This window comes from Atractosteus spatula, chromosome 9, assembly GCF_055471065.1.
Source record: "Atractosteus spatula isolate fAtrSpa1 chromosome 9, fAtrSpa1.hap1, whole genome shotgun sequence".
Taxonomy (NCBI): domain Eukaryota; kingdom Metazoa; phylum Chordata; class Actinopteri; order Semionotiformes; family Lepisosteidae; genus Atractosteus; species Atractosteus spatula.
The window spans coordinates 9,962,539-9,984,538 of record NC_142714.1 but is presented as its reverse complement, the minus strand read 5'-3'; the positions used below and the strand labels follow the sequence as shown (position 1 = coordinate 9,984,538).

Sequence of the window (22,000 nt, the reverse complement as noted above, 5' to 3'; positions counted from 1 at the left end):
CCTTGCGCCTGTTGCTTGCCAGGATAGGCAGCAGCTCAGCCGAGACCTTATATTGGATAAAGCTGTTAGAAAATGGATGGATGGATGGTTTAATTATGATTGTACAGATGTAATTATTGTGTAAATTCTCTGTAATATGAGACACTTAACATAAAGCACCACTGTCTTCACTATCCTTTACTGTTTCGGCGTAGTGGGTCACAGTGCTGTAGAGGGTAACGTACTGTGCGTCTCTGTGCAGGTGGATGCAGAGCAGTATTACAGTGAGCTGGAGGAGAAGCTGACAGATGAGTTCAATGCTGAGAAGAACCGTATTGCTCTGAAGCGCCTGGATGTGGCCTTTGTCACGTTCCAGGACGAGAGGATGACAGCAGTGTGAGTGTCACTCTCCGACCTGCCGCAGGTCAAGATACCGTACAGGATGGCTTACCAGGACGCAGAGGCCACAGTTAGAGTCCAGAGCTCCCCCGAAATACAAAAGGGACGCTCTGCCAGTGTGAAGCATGAATTCTGAGCCCAGTTACTGTACTTCTAATGCCAGAGGCTGTGTGAGGGGTGGAAGAGAGATCGTTAGAGGTCATTTTGTTTCAGTAGCTGTGCTCATTTAGATTGCAGGCGCTGCTTTTTAATTGGATTTCCCCCCCATCTGACCAGGAGAGGAAATGAAGTAATGCAATTTGAAATTTTGCGATGAGCTGGCCATCAAAGCCTCTGGACTCCTGCCCTGTGATAGAAGGACTGGTATTGGTAGCTAAAGGGCAAACCTTTCCTCTCAGTTTAAACCCGGCAAAGACGGAAATACAGACGGTGAGCGCGTGCTGAATGTTTTCTTGGAACGTTCAAAAATCGCTTTCAACCTTCATGTACTCAGTTATTTTTGTAGAGTACTTTATATTTATGAATTGATGGAGTAATGTATTTTTCTTTCATTTCAGCTCACTAGTTCTAATAATAGCAGCTACAACTTTCCAACTTTTTCCCCAAGAAGAAATATTAGCACGAAAAAGGAAAGCTGACCCAGTACTCACTGGCAGGATTCCTTTGGACACGAACAGTAAATCTCTGGCAAACAGCAAGCACAAGGCTTGCAATTTGTGATCCATGGTTTTCTTTAATCCTGGTCTAGAATAAGATGTTGTAAAGTAATAGTTATTAGAATTCACGAATTATGAATGAGATAATAACACGACACACTAGTTTATTCAGTGAAGTGCACAGTGTCACCTGAGTGGTGGACACTGGTGAGGCTCGTCTCTGTGAGTGTGACCCTGTCCTGTCTGTGATTTCAGCATCATTAAGGACTACAGTCGCACTCTGTGTCGAAGGAGGTTGCAGCAGTCCAGTATCACCACTGTCGTCAGGTCCCACAAGTGGGGAGTGAAGTACGCCCCTGCTCCCAATGACATCATATGGTGAGGACACAGCGGGGGGGTGTTTAGGGAAGGGTGCTGCACGTGTCTTTTCTGCACCACAGACATAAACATTCCCAGCAGGAAAGTTTTTTTTTTTATTGAAATTCATTGGAATCCTTGATGAAACATGTAAAACCACTTTTGTAATGCAGAGTCCCAGTCACTGATATTTAACAGTGCCTGCTGGCTTACTTTACAAGCTGTAATAGGAAGGAGTGTGTACCTGGCCTGAAAAGACCAGACCTGAAGTCACCAAAGCTGAACTGAAATAGTTTTTGTTGAATTAAATATGATAAATCTCCATAAAGGTTAAACGTCCTGGTCATCTCGGAGGAAGACAACATACTGTATCCTTAGATTCTAGTTACCAATGTATCCAGACAATTAAACAGAAAACCTCTATTTTTCCCACAGCAAACCTTTATTTGTGTTTCATTAGATACATCTTGCTGTTTACAGATGCAGAAGAGACCAGCAGTGGTCTTAGCAAGTCTTGCAGGAAATCTCTGCTAGGTTGCAGAAAAGACATCTGATTTGAAGATTTTTGTTTCCAGGGTCTTTCCAGACCAGGGTCTTGAGCAGGATCCCATCATTGCTGGGATTAACTCTGCCTTATATAACCATCCTATCCAGAAGGGAATCTCATCCTCTCAACCTACTTAATACTAAAGAAACCAGAATGAGATTCAGTAAGATTAGCCTCTGCCCATTTTGCTTTCTTTACTTTTCCTTTAATAGGTACGCGGTATGTAATCAGGGATAGGTAATAAAGTAGTAGATTGGGCTCCCAGTCTGTGTATGTCTGTACCATTCTGATCACTGCGGTCTTGTGCCGTGGGTCATTGTACTGAGTGAGAGTGGTGTCCCCACAGGGAGAACCTGTCAGTGCGAGGCCCCAGATGGTGGATCAACTGTGTCCTCCTAAACATCTGCCTCTTCGTGCTGCTCTTCTTTCTCACCACCCCTGCCATTATCGTCAACACCATGGACAGGTTTAACGTCACCCGGCCTGTCGAGAGCCTCCGGGTCAGTCCCTCAGCCAGTCTGGACACCGTTCCTTCTGTCTCTCCCACTCCTACCTTACCTCTCCCTCTGCGTTGACTGGCATCTTTTCTCTTTTCTTATTGTCTGCTCTCTGCCTTTGCTTTCACTTGCTTCTATACTCACTCCATATCCTGTTTCTTCTACCTCTCTCGTGCTGCTCCTCACCTCTCATTACTCTCCTGTCCTTGTCTTCCTGTCCCTCTTTGTCCCTTTCTGTACTCCCCTGTCCCTCTCTGTACTCTCCTGTCCCTCTCTGTATTCTCTTGTTTCTCTGTACTCTCCTCTTTCTCTGTACTCCCCTGTCACTCTCTGTACTCTCCTCTTTCTCTGTACTCCCCTGTCCCTCTCTGTACTCTCCTCTTTCCCTGTACTCCCCTATTCCTCTCTGTACTCTCCTATCTCTCTCTATACTCTCCTGTTCCTCTCTGTACTGTGCTGTCCTTGTCCTTCTGTCCCACTGTACTCTTCCATCCTACACTCTCTTGATACATGCCACTTCTCTCTTGTCTGGCTTCTCTCCTGTCCTACCCTTGTTGAATGACAACATGCTTCAGACAGACCTTTTGAGCTTGATATACAGTAGGTTTTCTTATTTGTCAGGTTTTCCAAATTTCTGATTTGCTTAAACAGTACACAGGGCCAGTGAATATTTCTTCTGTCTTCACAGAACCCCATTGTCACCCAGTTTTTCCCCACACTCCTCTTGTGGGCCTTCTCGGTCCTCCTGCCATTCATTGTGTACTACTCCTCCTTCTTCGAGTCTCACTGGACCAGGTAAAGCAGACGCCATGTCAACTCCTTGTTTGTTTCATATTCAGTCTCTTGAGCCAGGCTGCCATATAGAAATCAAGTCTTGCAGAGTGCCTCAGGCTTTTTCCCGGCACATTTTCTTCCCACAGTGCAGATGTTCATCGGCAGGCCAGATTCCTGCAGTGAATTGCCACTTCAAGCGTGTTGTCATAGTGATCAGTTTGCTTTGCAAATGAGACTCAACTGTCACAGTGGTTTATATCCACAAGAGAGGAGAAAGAAATCTGATTGTATGAGCGGATGACCTCGCACAGAACTTTCTCAGTACATGACATTATCTGAGGTATCACCCAGCTATATGCTGTATGTATGATGTGTATCTGGTCAAATAAATCATGTGCAGTGAAGTACACATGGCTCTGTTTGATCTAATTGACTTAGGAAGACAATAGATGATGACAAATGATTGCTGACAGAAGGGTTTAAATATTTTTTACTTTATAAATTAAAAAAAATTTTAAGATGTGTTTTAATATCATCGTAAAAATAAAATAGGGTGACCACGTCTTTTTTTTAAAACATTTTTTCTAATCAACCTTTTAATTGTAATGTTCAATCTGAATCATGTACATTCAATTGAAGGCTCATCTGTTAACATTTTGTGTTGAACATTTCCGCAGATCCAATGAGAACCAGATAACTATGCACAAGTGCTATTTCTTCCTGGTCTTCATGGTGATCATCTTGCCCTCACTCGGTCTCTCCAGGTGAAGTACAGGAGCTGCCAGAATTCTTCTGATTCTTCAGTCCTGAGTTCTGAGGGGAATTATGCCATTCATGAGCCATGAGTTATCTCTCTCACTCCAGCATTTTCAACCTGTCATTTTTGTCTCACTCCTTGACACATGATTTGTGATAGTGATGTCTTCAGGAGCTGGTGACTGTAGGAGCAGGTCCATCCCAAGTGTCTAATTGGCCAGCAGTCATTCTGAACACTTTTGTGTTCTTTGATAGGCCTGGAGGAAAACTTGAAGCCATGTTTTAGTAAGATACCTATATCTGTACATGCACAGAAGAATTATAGAAGTATTAGCTATTGCTTTAGTAATAGAATTGTCTGTTATTTAAAAAAACACCATTCATCAAACTGGTGCACCACTCTATAGATGGTCATTTACATGGCTATATGATGTAAAACTTTCATAAAAACATGTACCCATGCTCATACTCCTCTTTCTTTTTTGTTAGCTTGGATTTATTCTTTAGGTGGCTGTTCGACATTCACTTTCTTGATGAAGCAGATATAAAATTTCAGTAAGTTTCTCTCCTGCTCTTGCTTTCTTTCAAACACATAAGTATTTAACAACTCCAGCCTTATACAATCTAACTACATTGCAATATTGCATCTCATACACGTTCATTAACGTGTTCTAGGTATAGTTCTTGTGCAGGGCGTTAGATTAAGATTAACACAGATGATTAAAAGAAAAACAGATTTCTAGTTGTTTTTTGAATATTTACTGGAATTAAAGCCATACAGGTGGAGGTGAAGTCATCCCTTTCTGTGACTTACAACAAGTCTGATGACCCCATATGGTTCTGCCTAGGTGTGTGTTCCTGCCTGACAATGGGGCCTTTTTCGTGAATTACGTCATCACCTCCAGCCTGATTGGCACAGCCATGGAGCTCCTGCGAATCCCTGGGCTGATGGTGTACACCCTGCGCCTGTGCCTAGCCAAGTCTGAGGCCGAACGCATTCATGTCAAGAGGGTGAGGCCACTTCTGCGCAAGCCGACAGCAGAAACCAGCTGTCGCGCTTCATGTCCTCTTCACAGCTGAATCAAGAAGGAAGCTAAAGTGCAAAATGGATTCTTAGATTTTTTTATCTTTCTAGAAAGATATAGACATTTTATCGAAATCAGCGTGGCAACTTCACGTAATAGAAGTTTTATGAATGTAGTGAAATGAAGTTGAAAGTGTTATATCCCAAGGTAAAATGCATGCATGCAGAATTCATTCATCATGAATTCAGAGTCTGTTTAGAGGATGGTCTCTCCACTTGCCTTCTTGAATTGCTTTTAGGTTAACCTCTCTTCTCTGCATGTCTTCCCCTTCTCAGAGCCAAGCCTACGAGTTTCAGTTTGGCCTGGAGTATGCCTGGACCATGTGTATTTTCGCTGTGAGCATGACGTACAGCATCACCTGTCCCATCATTGTTCCCTTTGGTAAGACTCTCCTCCACCTCACCTGCTTTACTACTCTGGACACGCATAGCTCTTGTGGGTTATGCACAAGAATCTGTTCCTTAAAAGGCCGCGATTAAATGAAACAACCAGAAGGCCTACCTGCTATCTAATGTTTGCAGCTACAGCATAATGAGGAGCTCATCTTTCATTTGTGAGCCACAGGGTTGAAATTAATTCTCTGTTTTTTGAATTGTGGTTATTAACCATCTTGGAAAACCTCTCACTGACAAGCAAGGCATTCTGAATAGCCATGGCAATACATAACTGAGAGCTGGGAGATATCCACTGGCTCTTGGTAATTGTATCCGCTGACACACAAAGCCTTTTGCCTTTCCATGGCTTTAGCCTGCCATCCTGACAGAACAGAGCTGGATATTCATGTCAGAGAGAGGGGCACAATGAATCACAGTAATTGCCCAGTGAGGTGCAGACAGAGCAGCTGCCTGGGCTGCTCTCTCCCCGCCCTGACATTTGCAATTGCTTCATCACGCCATCTGATGGTACCGCTGACAGCCCATCGGCTGCTCCCAGCAATCGCGGAGATTGTGCTGTCGCCCTGACAGCCAGAGGAGCAGTGAGCCATGTGCTGGCCGCACAATCCTCTCTTCCTTCTTGCCATTACTCCATTTTTGCTTTTCTCAGAGTAATGCGCAGAGCATTTCCCGAAGTGCTGATGTTTTTAGAGGTGGAATCTCAGTACATCATTAACTTCTGGATTTTGGTTTTAAGTAGTCAGAAAATGCATAGTTTCATATCTTAAAGTTGTATCATGACGAGTAAGTCTGAGGTATCATTTCAGCTCAGTCGAACGTTCATTATATTTTTATCTGAATGGTTGCCCAAAATCTCATGTCTTGTCTCTCTGGCCCAAGGACTTCTGTACATGGTCTTGAAGCACCTGGTGGATCGCTACAATATCTACTATGCCTACGTGCCAACGAAACTGAGCCAGCACATTCACTCCGCGGCCGTGAGCCAGGTCATCGTGGCGCCCATCCTCTGCATGTTCTGGCTGCTCTTCTTCTCCGTGCTCAGGCTGGGTAGGTAGACTTCCTGCCCGGCCAGCTTCCTCCCCGTCGCTCGTTTAGCTCTGGCAGCACACGGGCTGTTTCCGTGGTGACAGCACTCTAGACGCTGGTCTGTAGCAGATAGAACAGCTTGGAGTCGTGAAGGCGCCCGAACTGAACTGAACTGAAAAGAGAAGGAAGTGCCCGGAGGGCTGGTCTGAGGTGGCGTGGTGAGGAGGTCAAGAAACGCAGCTGACAGTTGAACAAAGGATTTAGACAAAGATTTGCGAGCGTTAGACGACCCTTCCTTTCTGGCTCTGTGTGGAAATAATCTTTAGGGAGCTCCCAGGGGGCTCAATCGGTTATCTTTCCCCTTCAGACCAGTGCTATCCCCATAGTCTGGGGTCAGCTGGTTCCAGTCTGGGCTCTGTCAGTAGCTGACTATGACTGGGATTCCCCAAACCATGGCGCCCAACTCTCCAAGTGCTACCAGGGCAACATGGGCACTAGACATACAGTACCTTCCATGGCCACACCCGTGAGCCTTCTGAGTGTTTTCAGTTAGAGGTGTATTTGTCCCTCCTCAGTCTCTCTGGTTGGTCCTATAGCCCTGCACTTTGAATAAGAATTTTAATGTGTAGTACACCAATGACAAAGTACATTGCCTTTCTCCCTACTGCACAGTGAACTGGGTTGTTAAAGGATTCTAGATTGTAATCAAAGTGAAAGAAAAGCAACTTAATGTGTTGAGTACATGTACGTCAAACAAGACTTTAATAATTGTCTTTGGCTTTTCCGTGCCCAGGTCCAGTTCGACCCATCACACTGTTCACTTTTGTATCTCTGCTCTTCTGCATTACCTTCTCACTCTTCGGCCTCTGCCTGAAGAAGCTACAGCCTGCCAAGGCCACCAGCTACCAGGTCAGCAGCATGACGGTGTCCGAATGATTAGCAACTGAACATAAATGTAAGAACGGTTTCAAACGAGAAGAGGCCATTCAGCCTGTTTCTCTTGTTTGGTTTGTTAGTAGCAAAATGATCATATGATCTCATCCTGGCATCTCTTGAAAGACATCAGGGTATCAGTTTTTGTTATATCATGGCTGGGTTGCTAGACTCCCACAACTTATTTGTGTATAGAAGCGTCTCCTATTATAATTTTTAGATGTACTTCTCCTTAGTTTCCACATGTGTTCTCTTCTTCATTCTGAAGTAGTCCATTGATCGTCAAACAACCGTTGATTCATCCTGGTATTTAGGTTTATTTCATTAATATAAAATATTGCAAGAAAATGCTATTCAGTCAAATTGCCCCGAGGAATTTTTTTTAGATATTATTTTGTGTGGTGTCAGAGAAGTGTGAAGAGGGAGTTAACCAGGCTGTTGTATGTTTCAGATGTCGGATCAGCAGACTGAGGGAGTTTTCAATGATGCAGAAAGGAGCAGTGTGTCGTCCACCCCAAATTCTAATGTATGTCTGCCTCGTCTCTCACATTGCCTTTATTTGTATTGATCAGACTGTCACATATGAATACACCGTGTCACTTGTGGCAATGTGATTTTACCTCTGACATTAGCGAACTGACTCTCAGTTTGTCTTCATATTGTAGCTCTGTAGCTCTACTGAGCAGAGTCAAGACACATAGAGCAGATGCTCCAACTTATCTTCTGCATCATATTAAAATGTATGACATTATTCGTTAAGAAAGACGAAACCTTTTCCTTAAGCAGGAATGCGCAGCATATTGAAAATATGAATTTTATTATTCAGGAGTATTTTAAAATTCAGCCACTAGTCTTTAAACGTGATAAACTTTATAGACGACTACAAGAAACTAGTTTGAAGCAAAACATTCAACTTCCGTTTCATAGAGATACAGGATTTCGAAGACTCTCATTTCTATTGTCTGAGTAGAGATCGGAGGGCTCCAATCCATTGTTTTCCCCTGTGTGTTGTCCCCACTGGAGCAGGTGTTCGTCGCGTCTGTGCTACAGGAGCCAGAACTGGGCTTGACGCCCATGGCCTCTCCCGCACACCAGAGCTACGGCACCATGGGGAACCGAATGGACACGGGGCGGAGCGACGAGGAAGCCCAGCCGCAGATGTTCGAAACCGACCTGCAGGAATCCTTTCCCACTGGCCCGCTGATGGAGAGGGAGGTGGGCTACCACTAGCAACACGGCCTCACGAAAAGAAGTGACGACGTTGATCGTTGACGAAGATCCTTCGAAAAAAAAAAATGGTTCCGCACAACCAGTGTGCTGCATTTACTCAGACCTCAAGACCGAGCCAACGCCTCAAGACCTCATGCTTGAAGAGGAGCCTCACCCTGGCTTTTGTCAAAGTCTCCTTAACGCAGAGCTAACATCACCAGTGCCACAGCAGAAGCTGCTGCAGACTCTCTGAACAGAATCTTACTTGCATGACTGACAGAGCCCTTATCTCTCCAGTGGGACATTCTTCATTTCCAGGTACAGTCGTGTGTGTTTTGCAGAAGATTAAGCAGTGTGTCAAAGTGGTCACACATGCAGGACTGGGGGGCAAAGGACGTGTCAAACAGGCCGTTTTTAGAGGATAAGCGCTAGTTCCTTGCAGCTCTTCTGGCAAACCGAGTCTATTTCTCTTTACTGAAATTCCTAGAAAGCAAAGCCCATCCGCATCTCTTCCGTTATTTCTTAAATTAATTTCTACCCTGTTATTTTTGTCCTTTTGTTCTGTAAAAGCTCGGTGCACGTTTTGTGGGTCATGTGCAGCTTGTGGTCTTCATCGTGTGTTGTAATTGACATGTACTTGAGATGGTGCTCTCTAAGCTTTCTGAGATGCAGCGGGTAAGCAGGTGTGACAGGCGATTTGTCACTCCTCCACCAGCTTGACGGTTCCAGTCACCTGCTTACCAAGCCGGAGCACAGAAAGTTCTCGTGATTGAAAGCAAAGAAACAGCTACAGAGTTTCTTTCCCCTGCTGTAACCTCTCTGCACCAACATTGCCAGGCTCGGAAGGAGCTGTGATCAACACAACTGTGGAGATCCGCTATATGGATGCTGCCCAGTCGGAAATATTCAAACAGTTATTATGTGGGATTGCAGCTCTTGAAGAGAAAGGAAGAACAGAATGCAAAGTGGGAGATGAACATTGCTTGAAATTTCTATCAATATTTCTACTAGCGTTATTTCTGTTATTTCTTTTAATGTTTTGTGATGTAAATGATTGCAAAGTCCTCCTCGCTCACCTCTAAAAAACCTTGTTATACACGCTGCAGTAACTGGCCTCATTCTATAACAGCCATTATTGTTTAGAGGACTGTATAACAGGCAGGCTTGTGAAGAAGAAAAGTATTTGGCGTCATATTTAAATGAAACAAAGCAGTCCTTGAAAGGAAATGTATTACCCCTTGAAGAAAAAAATATTTATACATAATTTGTACAATGTGTTAAGAGGAATTAATATTGTATGAAATGTGTTCTGATGTTCTGATACAGGCAGTATAACACAGCATATAGACATAGAGCGGCGCTGTTAATAAAGCCTCCCTTTGCAACTGAAAACATGCAGAGTCCAAATCCTCTTCCACCTTACCCCTAACTGTACTGTATGTTGTCTCAGAGAAAAGCATTGGTTTCAGGAGGCTGTTGCTTGAGATAAGACTTGCAGAAGTGTATAAGCATCTCTCTCCACATCAGCTTTCCATAAAATTACAAGCTTTTCAGCTGCTCTCAAGACATAAGTAGATTACGTGCCCATGCTTTGCTATCTAAACAGATGCAGAGTGCAAAATACTGACGGCACATCCAGTCTGCCTCTTTCTCCTCTGTACCTGTTAGATCTTTTTCATTTTCTTTAAATGTAAAATCCTTCTTGGGGATGCTGCTGGATCTCTCTTGTGTAAAGCTTTTTCTCAGTCGAATGTAAACAGATGATTCTATTTTCCTGTATGCTCTCGCTGTGCCTTGGAGTTTTCCCTCTCTTCCGACAATCCAGCATGGCCTGTTAATAGCTGCATGGACTAAAGCTATGGATCAGGAAACCAAGGGAGAAAACATTGTACACAGAATAAAATAAACTGCTTCCTATTTGATGAGGCACTCATTTCAAAGTACATTTCATTTCTATGGTTGAGAAGCCATCCTGTATATACAGTACTGTTTATGCCATGCTGTGGCATTGATCTCATTGCAGGTACTACTCCCAGTAGCTTCTAAACCATTTCTGGTGGCACATTTGTATCTCTGCTGACCCGGTGAAGGAAGAAAGCAAGCCAAGGCATCGTAAAGATGCCTTTGAAATCATATTACAAACTTTCGGGTTTTTTATTTGTGTGCAGTTTATGCTTTTGTATCCATGATGGAGTGCTGGCTTGTTTTACAAGCAGGACGGCGTCTGGTGCCTTTTCCAATAGTGTCTTTACATCTCTAAGACTACATAGAGCAGCTCCTTACAGAGCTAATGGATCTGAGTAGTGTGTCTACTGAGAACCCTTGCTGGGAGGGTACAGAGAGACACAAGATAAGCAAAGAAAACAATGTACCTGTACGTAGTTTCCTCTCCCTGGCGCTTGACTTATCCATGTTGGCAAGGTTGTATTAGGGCAGGGTTAGCTAGCCCTGGTCCTGGAGAGCAGGCTTTATAAATCACTCTTAAATCATTAATTAGGCTTACAATACATGGAAGTTTTTATCAGTTTAGTAAGTTGATTAGTTCAGTAAAGACAGGAGTAGCAATCTGAGGCATTTAGGAGCTACGGGGTTTTGGTATTTTCACTGGAGATGATCTCTAAACCAATTTGATTTAACATGTGGTCAGAACAGAATTGTTCAAGCTGTTTAGAAACTGACAATAGAAGGGAGACCCTTAAAACTTGCTGGACTGTGGCTCTTCAGCAGTAGCGTGGACTACTTCTGCACGAGGGAATACATACAGTACATTATGCATCCAACCACCACTTGTAAGGTTGTCATATTGCAGTACATGCCCAGTCCTTACACTTGAATATTCATAATTCATTTGGATTTCACCAGAATTACAACAGATGGCACTTCAGATTCTTCACGTATCTGCATTCTAGTCTGTGCAAGTCCTGGGGCCATTGGCATCTGTTTGCCACTTCTGTTGTATAGCTTTTTACATTAGCATAGGAGAAATACAATGTTTTTGCTAACGTACAGTATGCCTTCTCTGAGCTTTCTGTGAAAGCCTGCTATTCATTCTGCAAGAAACAAAAACCCGGATCTTGATGGTAGGCAATGGGGTTGTTTTCATGGTAGTTGCATCCTATCCGTTATTGGAGATACATTCATATGCATGTGCAGTGAGCAGCCAAAAGGGTAATAATGAATTGCTAGCAGCGCTGTCCTATTCAGCAGCTTGCGGTCACGTTTTGCAGTGCTGTTGCACAGCTTTCAGTAGATGAAGCACAGAGTTATACAGAAGGACAGTGTGCCTGGAGCTTGGATCTTCAGTGTTGCTCTATGGGTATGGAGTTACTATATTTACAGATAGTTGTTGTTCCATTGGAGGAAAAAAAATAAATGAAATGCCAGTTGAGTCTTGGACATAAATCCGTTTTGGTTTTCTTTATGGAATTCTAACCCAAAACTGCCAATTATGCTGTTATGTACACAATGTTACTACCATCTGAGAAATTAATTGAAAAAAAAAACACCACAAGCACTGAGTTTTCCTAAATTAAAAAAGCAAAATGTACATTAGACGTCTTTCATTGAGAAAACAGACATCTCCTTCTTTATCTGGCTGTGTACTACAGGATTATGGTTGTAAGAGTTCTTTTACTTAAAATCCATGATTCTTTTCACAATAAAAGTTTTACTCATCTCAGTTTTATGATGGCCGCAACAGTGGATTGCCAAACGAAATGAGAGGAAAAAAACAGCTTTGTATTTCAGATCAACTTCTGTAACGTGTATAGAAAAATGGGACTCAAAAATGTGAAAACATTTTGTTTTCAAACTCGTGCAAATAGGGAATGTAACCGCAAAATGAAATAAACTGAACTTTGAGTTTTTATTAATCGCATGTGAGTTACAGTTTTTGTTGAATTTATAGTGCTTATATACATAGTTGAAGAGGAAATTGATCCACATGGCATTTCTCGACCTGGAAAAGGCATTCGACAGGGTACCGCACGATCTCATCTGGCTGGCGCTGCGACAGCACCACGTCCCCGAAGCCTATGTCAGCTGGACAAAGCTCCTGTACCAAAAGGCCACTAGCTCAGTACGTTGCGCAGCTGGAACCTCAGACACCTTCCCAATCAATGTTGGCGTCCACCAAGGCCCAGCCTTGTCTCCTCTGCTATTCATACTTTGCATGGATACGGTGACCAAAGATATCCAAACGAGGCATCCATGATAGCAAGTGAAAGGTGGCACGGCCTCGAACAGCAAGTACAGGAGTGGAAGACGCGCCTTGAACGATTCGGGATGAAATTGAACATCAAGAAGACAGAGTACCTGGAATGCGGTGATCAAACCGATGGCACAATCGCAGCTGGTGGGGTCCAACTGAACAAAGTGACACAGTTCAAGTACCTATGTGTCAACTCCGACTGCACTACCCTCCAAGACGCCAAGACGCAAGTCAGCACCCCTTGGATGAAATGGCGGCAGGTCACTGGGGTACTGTGCGACAAGAAGATCCATTTGCACCTAAAATCCAAAGTCTACCGCTCAGTGGTCCGACCAGTGGCCCTATACGGAACTGAATGCTGGCCAACGACAAAGAAACATGAACAGGCACTCCATACGATGAAAAATGAAGATGCTGCGATGGGCCCTCGGCTTGACAAGACTAGACCATGTCATGAATGAAGAGGTGCGAAACACACTCAAAGTCGCCCCAATCACTGAGAACATGAGGGAATGGCGCCTGCGATGGTATGGACACGTGCTCCGCAGCAATGACACATCGATGGCAAAGACCGCCCTCGAATTGAATGTGGAAGGCCGTCGGCCCCGTGGACGACCATTCACGTGCTGGCTGGATCGGCTGAAAGACGACATGCGCCACGCGCAAAAGTCACCTGCCGAGACGCCGCAGACCGTACGAAGTGGAAAAATTGCTGCAAACAAGCAGACCCCACATAAGTGGGGAAATGCGAAGAAGAAGATATACATAGTTGAATATTGAAATGATGGTATAACTCTTGGGAGGTTTTCAATACAGTAAGGGAATCAGTTGAGCATTTATGGTCAGATTCTTAATAGAAAAATCTACAGCTCTAAGGAGTGCCAAACCACTTTTGTTTTTAGTATTGCTAAGAATTGAGGGGATCCATTTTTAAAAAAAGCTCAAGTTTAAGACAAACTTAAAATACCAACAGCGAAAAAAAAGCATGAGTGAGCTAGCACCAAGAATTAAAACAAATATTATATAATTTGAGAGAACACAATCTATTCTGGGCTTAAATTTGGCTTTGCCTGAGTGCTCAGACAGGATTTCTGTCTCTAAACAGGAAATTAGGAGCTCAAAATGCACCAATTAAATCCTAATTACAGTTTGTGCTGAAGAATTTATTTTTTAAATAAAAAAACATTGTCATTTAAATCTAAATATGGATTTTTATGCAGAGCAGAGATGGAAGGATACAGTGTTGTAATGACTACTCTCGGACAGAACTGTTTTTTTGTATAAAGAGTCCAAGTACTGGAAGTTGAATTGAAGTCTAAAATGCTGCCACACACCTTGTTCGATTTACTTTTTCCCTTCAGAGCAAAGTCTTTCAAATCTCTGCCTTCTTTTTAAAACTCTCACAACAGGTTCTTCAAAGACAGGGCTCCCCTGAACTAGCATTCTCACTGGAGTGACACTGGAGTAACATTCTCACTAATGGAACAAGGTTCGTGTCATAAAAGAGTTACTATAAATAATCTAGAGGAAGTACAGAGACCACTCACATTCCAACACTGGTTTAACTGTGCATTTTGTATTGGTCAGAAATACAGAATTCTGACCCAGCAGGACCCATTACAGTCAAGAAAACTAAATTTTCCTAAATAAAGGAAGTATGAAAAAAGACAGAATTGACTAATGCACTGGTTGTACTATATACAGTACTGTACATAGTACAGTTCACTGTGTAATGGTTGTACTGTATCTTCAGACTACTGTCTTCTGAAAAGTTGATGCAAACTTCAGAACATGACGTACAGTACTTCAGACATGTAGATCCTGTTCTGCAAAGGTTATTTTTTTATATTAGTTATTTTTCTGTACATGTTTTGCCTTTGATTACTACAGAGTGGTACTGTAGGGCTGATTACAAGACGGTTCCCTTCTGTGTTTTTTTAGGGGTATGGCTGAGCTTCTTAACTCTGTTTCTGTCCTGCATTAATAGCTTATCACTGATAGACTTGCCACTTCATAGTTCACATCGCTTTTAGCTTTTTATGCCTTGGACACATTATTGTGAAATCTCAATGGCGGCGCCATCTGTTTCCACTGCCTTGTGCATTAATGGATCAGAGAACCAAAAAAGAAAGTACCATCTGATTTTTGTGCTCCAGTTTCGAACTGCAAGCTGTCTGGAGCCGAATAAAGAAAACAGAAACGACACGTATCGTCTCCAGCTGGAATGTCTGTTGTCTGGTGACATTTTCAGAAAAACTCTCTGAGTCACTTTGCAGATTGAAATAAAAGGCACAGGGAGAGAGTCACAGGTTGAAAACACATTGGGAAAATGATTTTCTCCAAGTTTCACTGGTTTATGTACAGCCCTCTGTATTGTTTAATCAGAGGTCGAACGTAATTGCTCAGCAAGATGAATTTGTTCTCCACGAGCCTGTCTCATTCTCTGTGCGGTAATGTTTTGTAAATGTCTGCAGATGCTGCTTTTCTCTTCAGCACTTTAATGGCCTCCTTTTTTTTAAATAAATTGTGCTCACGCATACAAAAACCCGGCTGGAGCCTGTGTGTAGCCAGAATGGACTAATCAGACAGTTTCCTTTGCGATCTGGGAGGATGAATTAAATTGTAATTCAGTGTTCTTTTTCTTGAGCCTAGTGAACAGGAGGTCTCTTCCGGACATTCAGGAAGCTTCTGGTGAAAAACAACTGGACTCAGAATTTGTGACACCGACCAAAAACTGTGCACGTGCGAGTGTACAGGGCAGAGCTCAGGGGGCGAGGGGTGTGGGGGATGCAGGCAGCTGTTTTGTAATGTCTTGGCAAAGACTAAGGGGACATTTTTAAAGGAGATGTGATTGTGCAGTATGACTTTTCCAGGTGGTAAGTCTAGACTGTGAGACAGTCCTAGCCATGCCCTATTTTTCATATCAGATTTGTGTCTCCTGACATCATAAGCTTTAGTGTGAATATTTTGGGCTTTCAGGGTTTTCAGTACTCTCTCTGACCCCCTTACTTAGTCCTAAATCATATTCCCTTAGGTGTGCTCTCTGAAGCTCTAATTGCTTTGCTCACCAAACATTGTTAATGGACTCTGACATTTGTATAATGGATAGAAAGTAGAGGTCAGTCAACAATACAAGTGCAAATGGTCATAAAAATCTATTGAATCCTGTGCATAGAATAATGTTTGCTTATTTATTAAATTTTGTGTTTGATAAAGACAAATATCTATTCACGTAACTATTTGGGAGAGGCCCCAAAAATATTTACACACACTGTGCAAATTCTTGTATGCTAGAAATACAATGTAACTTTTGCATGTCAATTTAGGGGTGTGTGTGCACAAAATAAAATGAACTACAATTTGATATTGTCTATAACACAAACTTAGGCCTGCCAATTTATGTAAAGTAAGAACGTTTAAACCAGATAACTAATTAGAAAAAAAAAGGAGAAGTGTTCTAGATGTTGTCACAGAACTGACTATTTCAGAGATTCCCCACTTTATTTCCACTTAATATGTGAGAAAAAAAGAACGAAAGAGAACATTTTTGTATTGCAGTTGTGTTTATGTACAGATTTGCAGCAGTCAAAATTGTTATGCAATTGGATTGTACTGAACACCACTGGAAATTCAAAAGCATGACGTAAATTTGTCGGAGCAAATCCCTGTGATATTATGAGTTTCGCAGTTCAGAAGACCTGAAAAAGGTGAGTGGGTCTCAAACTGCCAACAGAGCATATACAGTAGGGCCAGAGTATGCTTGCCTGAGCTGTCAGAGTTTGCAGGGATAGCGACATACTGCTTGAAACAGGATTCCCAGAATCCTACAGCTAAAAACCATGCCCTTTAGTATTACAGTCTTCTCTAAGTATGCTGAATTTAGTTATTATAAAATGTCTAATTTCAACATGTTATATTGTTTTTTTTACTTCTTTGTTGAGTTGAGGGTTAAATATTTTCAGTCTTTTTTTAATGTGTTGTTAAGGCATGATCATCAGGTGAGAAAGTAGGCCTTGCCACGTGGCAGGGCAGCATTGTTTCAAAGAGGGGAAATCAACACAGATGTTGACAGCTGTTTTGCTGGGCTTCTCATAACTAGTGGGTGGCCTTCAAAAGCCAGCACTCAGAAAAAAAGCTGGGGAAATCATGGTTGAATCTTATCAGCCACAGTAAATAATACAAAAAATATGTTGCAAGTAAACCCTCTTTACTCAGTCACAACTGTAGTAAATACTGTATTCTGGCACTAGTGATTGTTAATGCGATTGTGATCTTCCTTCCTTTTGGCGGAAGTCAGATTCATCAGGCTGTGACGTGGTTCTAGAAATGTTTGAAGCTCACTTCATTCTAGGTTGGGTCAAAAGAGAAAAAAATGGTGCAACAAAAGCTGTAAAATGCTGATAGATTTCACCATTCCAGACATGAGTACAAGAACTGAATTTAAATCGTATGATTTAGTTCAAAGGTAAGTGTATTTCATTACTTTCCCACTTGCTTTAGTTCTGGTACAGGTATACAGTACGAAAGGGTGCTGTTTGAAAGATGAATAGACACCTTCTCTTTGGTGATCTGCTTTGTGCACCAGTGTGCCTGCACGTACAAATTGTCTAATGCAAATTAACTCAATGCAAAATGTGACTTGAACAGGGAACTTCTAACTGGTTTAATAAGCAAGAGAAACTGTCCCAGACTGACAGAGGAATGAGCACAGGAGTCCCTCTCACTGGCTCTCTGGAGTCTCCCGGCTATGTGAAATGGGACTGCTAACCCAATCAGCCCCTGACTGCAGTGCTCTGCACTTCCCCCAGTGGCTCACTAATTTAATAGCATGCAGCAGAACTGAATGCTACGCCACTGTCAATACAGATGTTTCCATGGAAACCCCAGCTTCCCCTATTCCCAAAACACATTGCATACATCTAAAAATAATTGGCGTTTTTTTCCTCTCGCAGGGCCAAAGTACCTTTAACTGTTCCTCGAAGACTTTGAGAATGTGGAGGCGCAAGTAGCCCGAGAGGGAGTGTGCAGCAAAGACAGAACATGAGTTTTACCCAGCTTGCCAAGGGCAGCCAGGTAAATAACAGCTGAAGTGTCATTGCTATGGATACCTTACGGTGAGCATTATGCAATTCACTCACTGCTTCAAAATACACGTCTGGCTCTAAATTAAAATTTTGTTCTGTGTTAAAAAAGCCATTGTGTCTCCAACTCAAGAAGAAAAACTTATTTAAAATGGAATTTTCCCATTTCTATTACATCATGTGCTAGTAAATACAAAATTGTAGTAATTATTATAAAATATTAGCTTAAAAGTACAAAAACATTGTATTCCAATCAACGTCATGTCTGATTGATATATGAATACATACGTATGAAGTTCACATTTAAATCAAAGACACATCGTTTCTTCCTAAATTAAAGATATTTTGTTCGTGTCAAACACACCCCTGCCACCTCATTCTGCCAGGAAATAAGGGCAGAAGACAGAGTAATTTTCCCAAAACATCCTAGATGAAATGTAGGAGTCTAGGAGATCATCTGGTTTTCGGTGAAAGTATTGTTTTCACACCTTACAACCCAAAATCCTCTATTCTGCACAGCTTTTGTCTTTTGAGTGTTTTCTTTTTGACATACAAGATGTGTGTTGAAGTGGCAGGTGAATGGCAGTCAGTACTCTACAAACCAAGTATCCATGGCAACAGCCCTCTTCTCTCAAGACCTTGAAGATGAGAACCAACTGTAAGTGGACAAAGCTAGACCTTTGCACAACCTGCAGAGTAAGCCTTTAATGAAGAGACGGGCTTTATTTAATTACCCTTCAGAGCTCCCCCCCCCCCTCTTTTTTTGCACAAGAGGCAAAATCTAAGGATATACATGCAGTTCAAAGCAATGGGTTTCTGAGGAAAAACACTAATTACGCATGAGTTTTCAAAGGGTTATTTCCCTGTGGATTTCCAATAAGGCACATTTTCCAAATCCCACAGACAGACGCAGAAGAGGTTTTGCACAACAGAAGGCACAGATTCTTGCTGTCAACTTGTACCTTGGCAGCATACCTGTTGGCTGTGCATTCTGGGTACACAGCCATGAAAGTGTGAGTGTAGTGGGAGCTTTACTCTTTCTTCAGCGGCGTGCTTTCTTCTGTGGACCATGAGCCGAAAGTGCCAGAGTGGAGTGTGCGGTCACACAGGGCAGGGTAGTCGAGAGCACTGGAAGTACATGGCTGTGTGAGAGGCAGATTTTTCTCCTAGGTGATGGGCCAAAATGTTTATGAAGCAGTATGAAACTGGTACTGAGTGATAACCATATATGGCTAACAGGGGGCTCAAATCCCAGCTCACAGTCTAAAGAGTGTAAGCAACCTCCTTCTACTCCCATCTTTGGAAATTGAGATTTTTTTATATTATGTGAGCTGCCTGTTGAAAACAACTACATTATATAAATGAACAGAAATAGACAAATCTAGATTGGAAACTGTATTTTTTTTGTAAATTTACCTCCTCGCCTAATTCAATAATAACCTGCATTTTAACCTTTTCCTGGATACAACATAGAAGTATTTCACACACGTTTAATATTTTCGTACCAGTACTTCATAAAACAATAAATGGTGTGTTGTGCCAAACACAATGACAGCAATTTGGGTGTCTGTGTAGCAGAAGTCTTCTTTGTTGTACATGCATATGGGAGCCAAGCTCTTGCAAGCCAGACTCAAGGAAAAGTAACAAAAGATGGTCTTTTATACAGTGAAAGCTATGGTGACACTCCCCCATACAGAACAGAAATATGTCTATATATGGATATATATTCCATAAAGTTTATGCAAAGTATAGTGAAGCAAGCTTTTTAGCGCACCGCCCATATAGCTGTGTCTCAATGAACTTGCCTGGTGATACAGTACGAGACAAACTGCTCAAATGCACAGATAAAAGCAGAACTTCCTTGTACAAGTTTCTGAGTGAAAAGTTAGGGTATATATGCCGAACAAGCATCTTATAACTTAAGTCATGTCTCTTGGCTTATTGACAAAGACAGGGTCCACTTTAATGTTCTGGGCGCAAAGCCAGCTATGTAAAGGTAAGATGCAGCGGTACGAAGCTATAGCAAAAATATTTTAGTTTAAATAGAAGAACAACCTTTTATTTCTTCAGGTGTTAAATGAAAGATGGGGTAAAAAAATAAAAATTCAGAAACCCTGGATATGCAACAAGATCTTAGCTCGGAGTGACTGATGGCAGAATAACTGCTGACATGCGACATTTATACATTATATGTATTCATACTATAACAACTTCTTTTCAACACAGAAGACACAGGGCTGGAATGTGACAGTGCACTCATTGTGGGTGTTTTCCACACATTTCAAAACTTCATGCTCCTTTGGGATATGACAGTGTTAGGGGCACCCTTTGAATTTGCTATGATGAGCTATGGCATCCCATTAAGCATGTGAATGATTTCCTTCAGATTAAACCCAATGCATCTTTGCACTATGAAGAAATAAATTGACTGAGACATAAAACTATTTCCAAAGTGATGTAATCATGTAGATCACCAAATCCCAGAAGACAAAGATTAGAATTCCCCTTTCTTGTTAGTTTCATGTGCAAAAAGGCAAGGACTGATTGTATCTTTTAAATAACTGGGAGCCCAGTCTCCCTTTGAAAAGAAGGATTCAATTTGCAAAAGAACAAGAGATGTACATGAATAATACAAAACACTATTTTTTTTTACCACATTACATAACCTTTATTTGTCCCAAAACAAGTTTACAATATAGAATATTTTGAATTGCACGAGTCTCCTGCAAAGTTAATTAACAAAAAACAATATTTCAACTGCATATACAATAAATATTGTGTTTTTGGTACAGAATGTTCAGGTGAAGCCGTGGTTGTTCAATACAAGCTGTACTGATGAGGTAGACATTAATACACTTAATTACAAACTAACTATTAAGAGTAAAATGCTAAAGGGATTAATCTTAATGTAATTTTAGTTTTTTTAATTAGATGGAAAGCATACTATTAATGCAAAAGCAAAAAGACAATTACAGCCTCCGAAACCTGCACTGTGCCGTATCACGCTGAAAGATCCTTTCATGATAAGAAATAGGTTACCACTGAAAAGTGCCAATTTATTCAGATTAAAGCACCCTTCAGAGACCATGAGAGATTAACAGGTGTTAGATATCTTTATGCTGTACATTTTTCTCCTTTAAAAAACAGAACTAAATTGCATCCTAAATTGAATACATTTCAGTGCATTTCTTTTAGAATAGCAAAAGGATTTAGCTGAGAAAAAATAATTTCTTGATCAGAACTGAATTCATCCAATGCCTGATGCCTTTTCAAACATAGTGAAGCACAAAACCTTTTTGTGCTTCTTTAAACTGACAATCAGAGTGATTGCAGATTCAAAGTGGCACATAATTTCATTTCCATGAGCTCTGTGAGCCTGAAAGGTATCTTTTAGTTAAGATAAAGGGGAACACACTGGTGAACTCACCCTTTGAAAATCAATGTTTTCTAGTTCCACTAATTCCTATAAGTTTGCTTAATGTGTTTAATAGTGAAAGTCTTCTCAAGACCACAAGCAGCGGACATGCTGAATCTGAAAAGTGCTTCGAAACTACAGCACATTGAAAGTTCCTATGCCAGTAAGCAATAAAGGAGCCAAAAAGCTATGTGTCTCAAGAAGCTATGTGTCTTGAGGTTACTTTATTTCCATAAATCCTGGGTAGTGATTGAAATCCCTGGTTTTACACAATAAGGAAGCCTGCGTTGGTGACTTCACAACGGCTTCATCAGTTTGTCAAAAGACACAACATCAGTTTCTGATGCAGACAAGCCCTACTGCCACTGGAAAGTGGGGACTACTGGTCAGCTGTGGTAGGACAATCAGAGTCAATGCACTGGAAATGTGAAGGATGGACTCAGTACTTCTCACCTTGTATGAACATTCTGAAGGCTTCTATTCCTATCTGTCACTATTAAATAGGCAAACAAGGATGTTAAATAAAAAAACCCTATAACCATAATCTTAATACAATAATACAAAAATTACCTTGGCTATTGTCCCCAAAGCTTGAAATGTTCACCTTTTGCAACATGATTTTCACAGAAATTGATTTTCTTTTGTAATCTGTTGATCTTCAGGAAAGAAAACTATATACAC

At 41.7% G+C, this 22,000-nt stretch overlaps 1 protein-coding gene across 1 annotated transcript in view; it reads left to right on the top strand.

Annotated features, from left to right (window-relative positions):
• Positions 1 to 10,524, top strand: part of tmem63c (transmembrane protein 63C) — a 45,682-nt gene extending 35,158 nt beyond the window's left edge. The window contains exons 13-24 of the mRNA XM_088925581.1: positions 242 to 375; positions 1,290 to 1,412; positions 2,285 to 2,438; positions 3,124 to 3,230; positions 3,887 to 3,973; positions 4,455 to 4,520; positions 4,814 to 4,976; positions 5,326 to 5,431; positions 6,325 to 6,492; positions 7,265 to 7,380; positions 7,856 to 7,930; positions 8,431 to 10,524. Of these exons, the coding sequence (XP_088781707.1) occupies positions 242 to 375; positions 1,290 to 1,412; positions 2,285 to 2,438; positions 3,124 to 3,230; positions 3,887 to 3,973; positions 4,455 to 4,520; positions 4,814 to 4,976; positions 5,326 to 5,431; positions 6,325 to 6,492; positions 7,265 to 7,380; positions 7,856 to 7,930; positions 8,431 to 8,634 (1,503 nt within the window). The 3' untranslated portion in view covers positions 8,635 to 10,524. The remainder of the gene's footprint in view (positions 1 to 241; positions 376 to 1,289; positions 1,413 to 2,284; positions 2,439 to 3,123; positions 3,231 to 3,886; positions 3,974 to 4,454; positions 4,521 to 4,813; positions 4,977 to 5,325; positions 5,432 to 6,324; positions 6,493 to 7,264; positions 7,381 to 7,855; positions 7,931 to 8,430) is intronic.
• Positions 10,525 to 22,000: the final 11,476 nt, after the last annotated feature.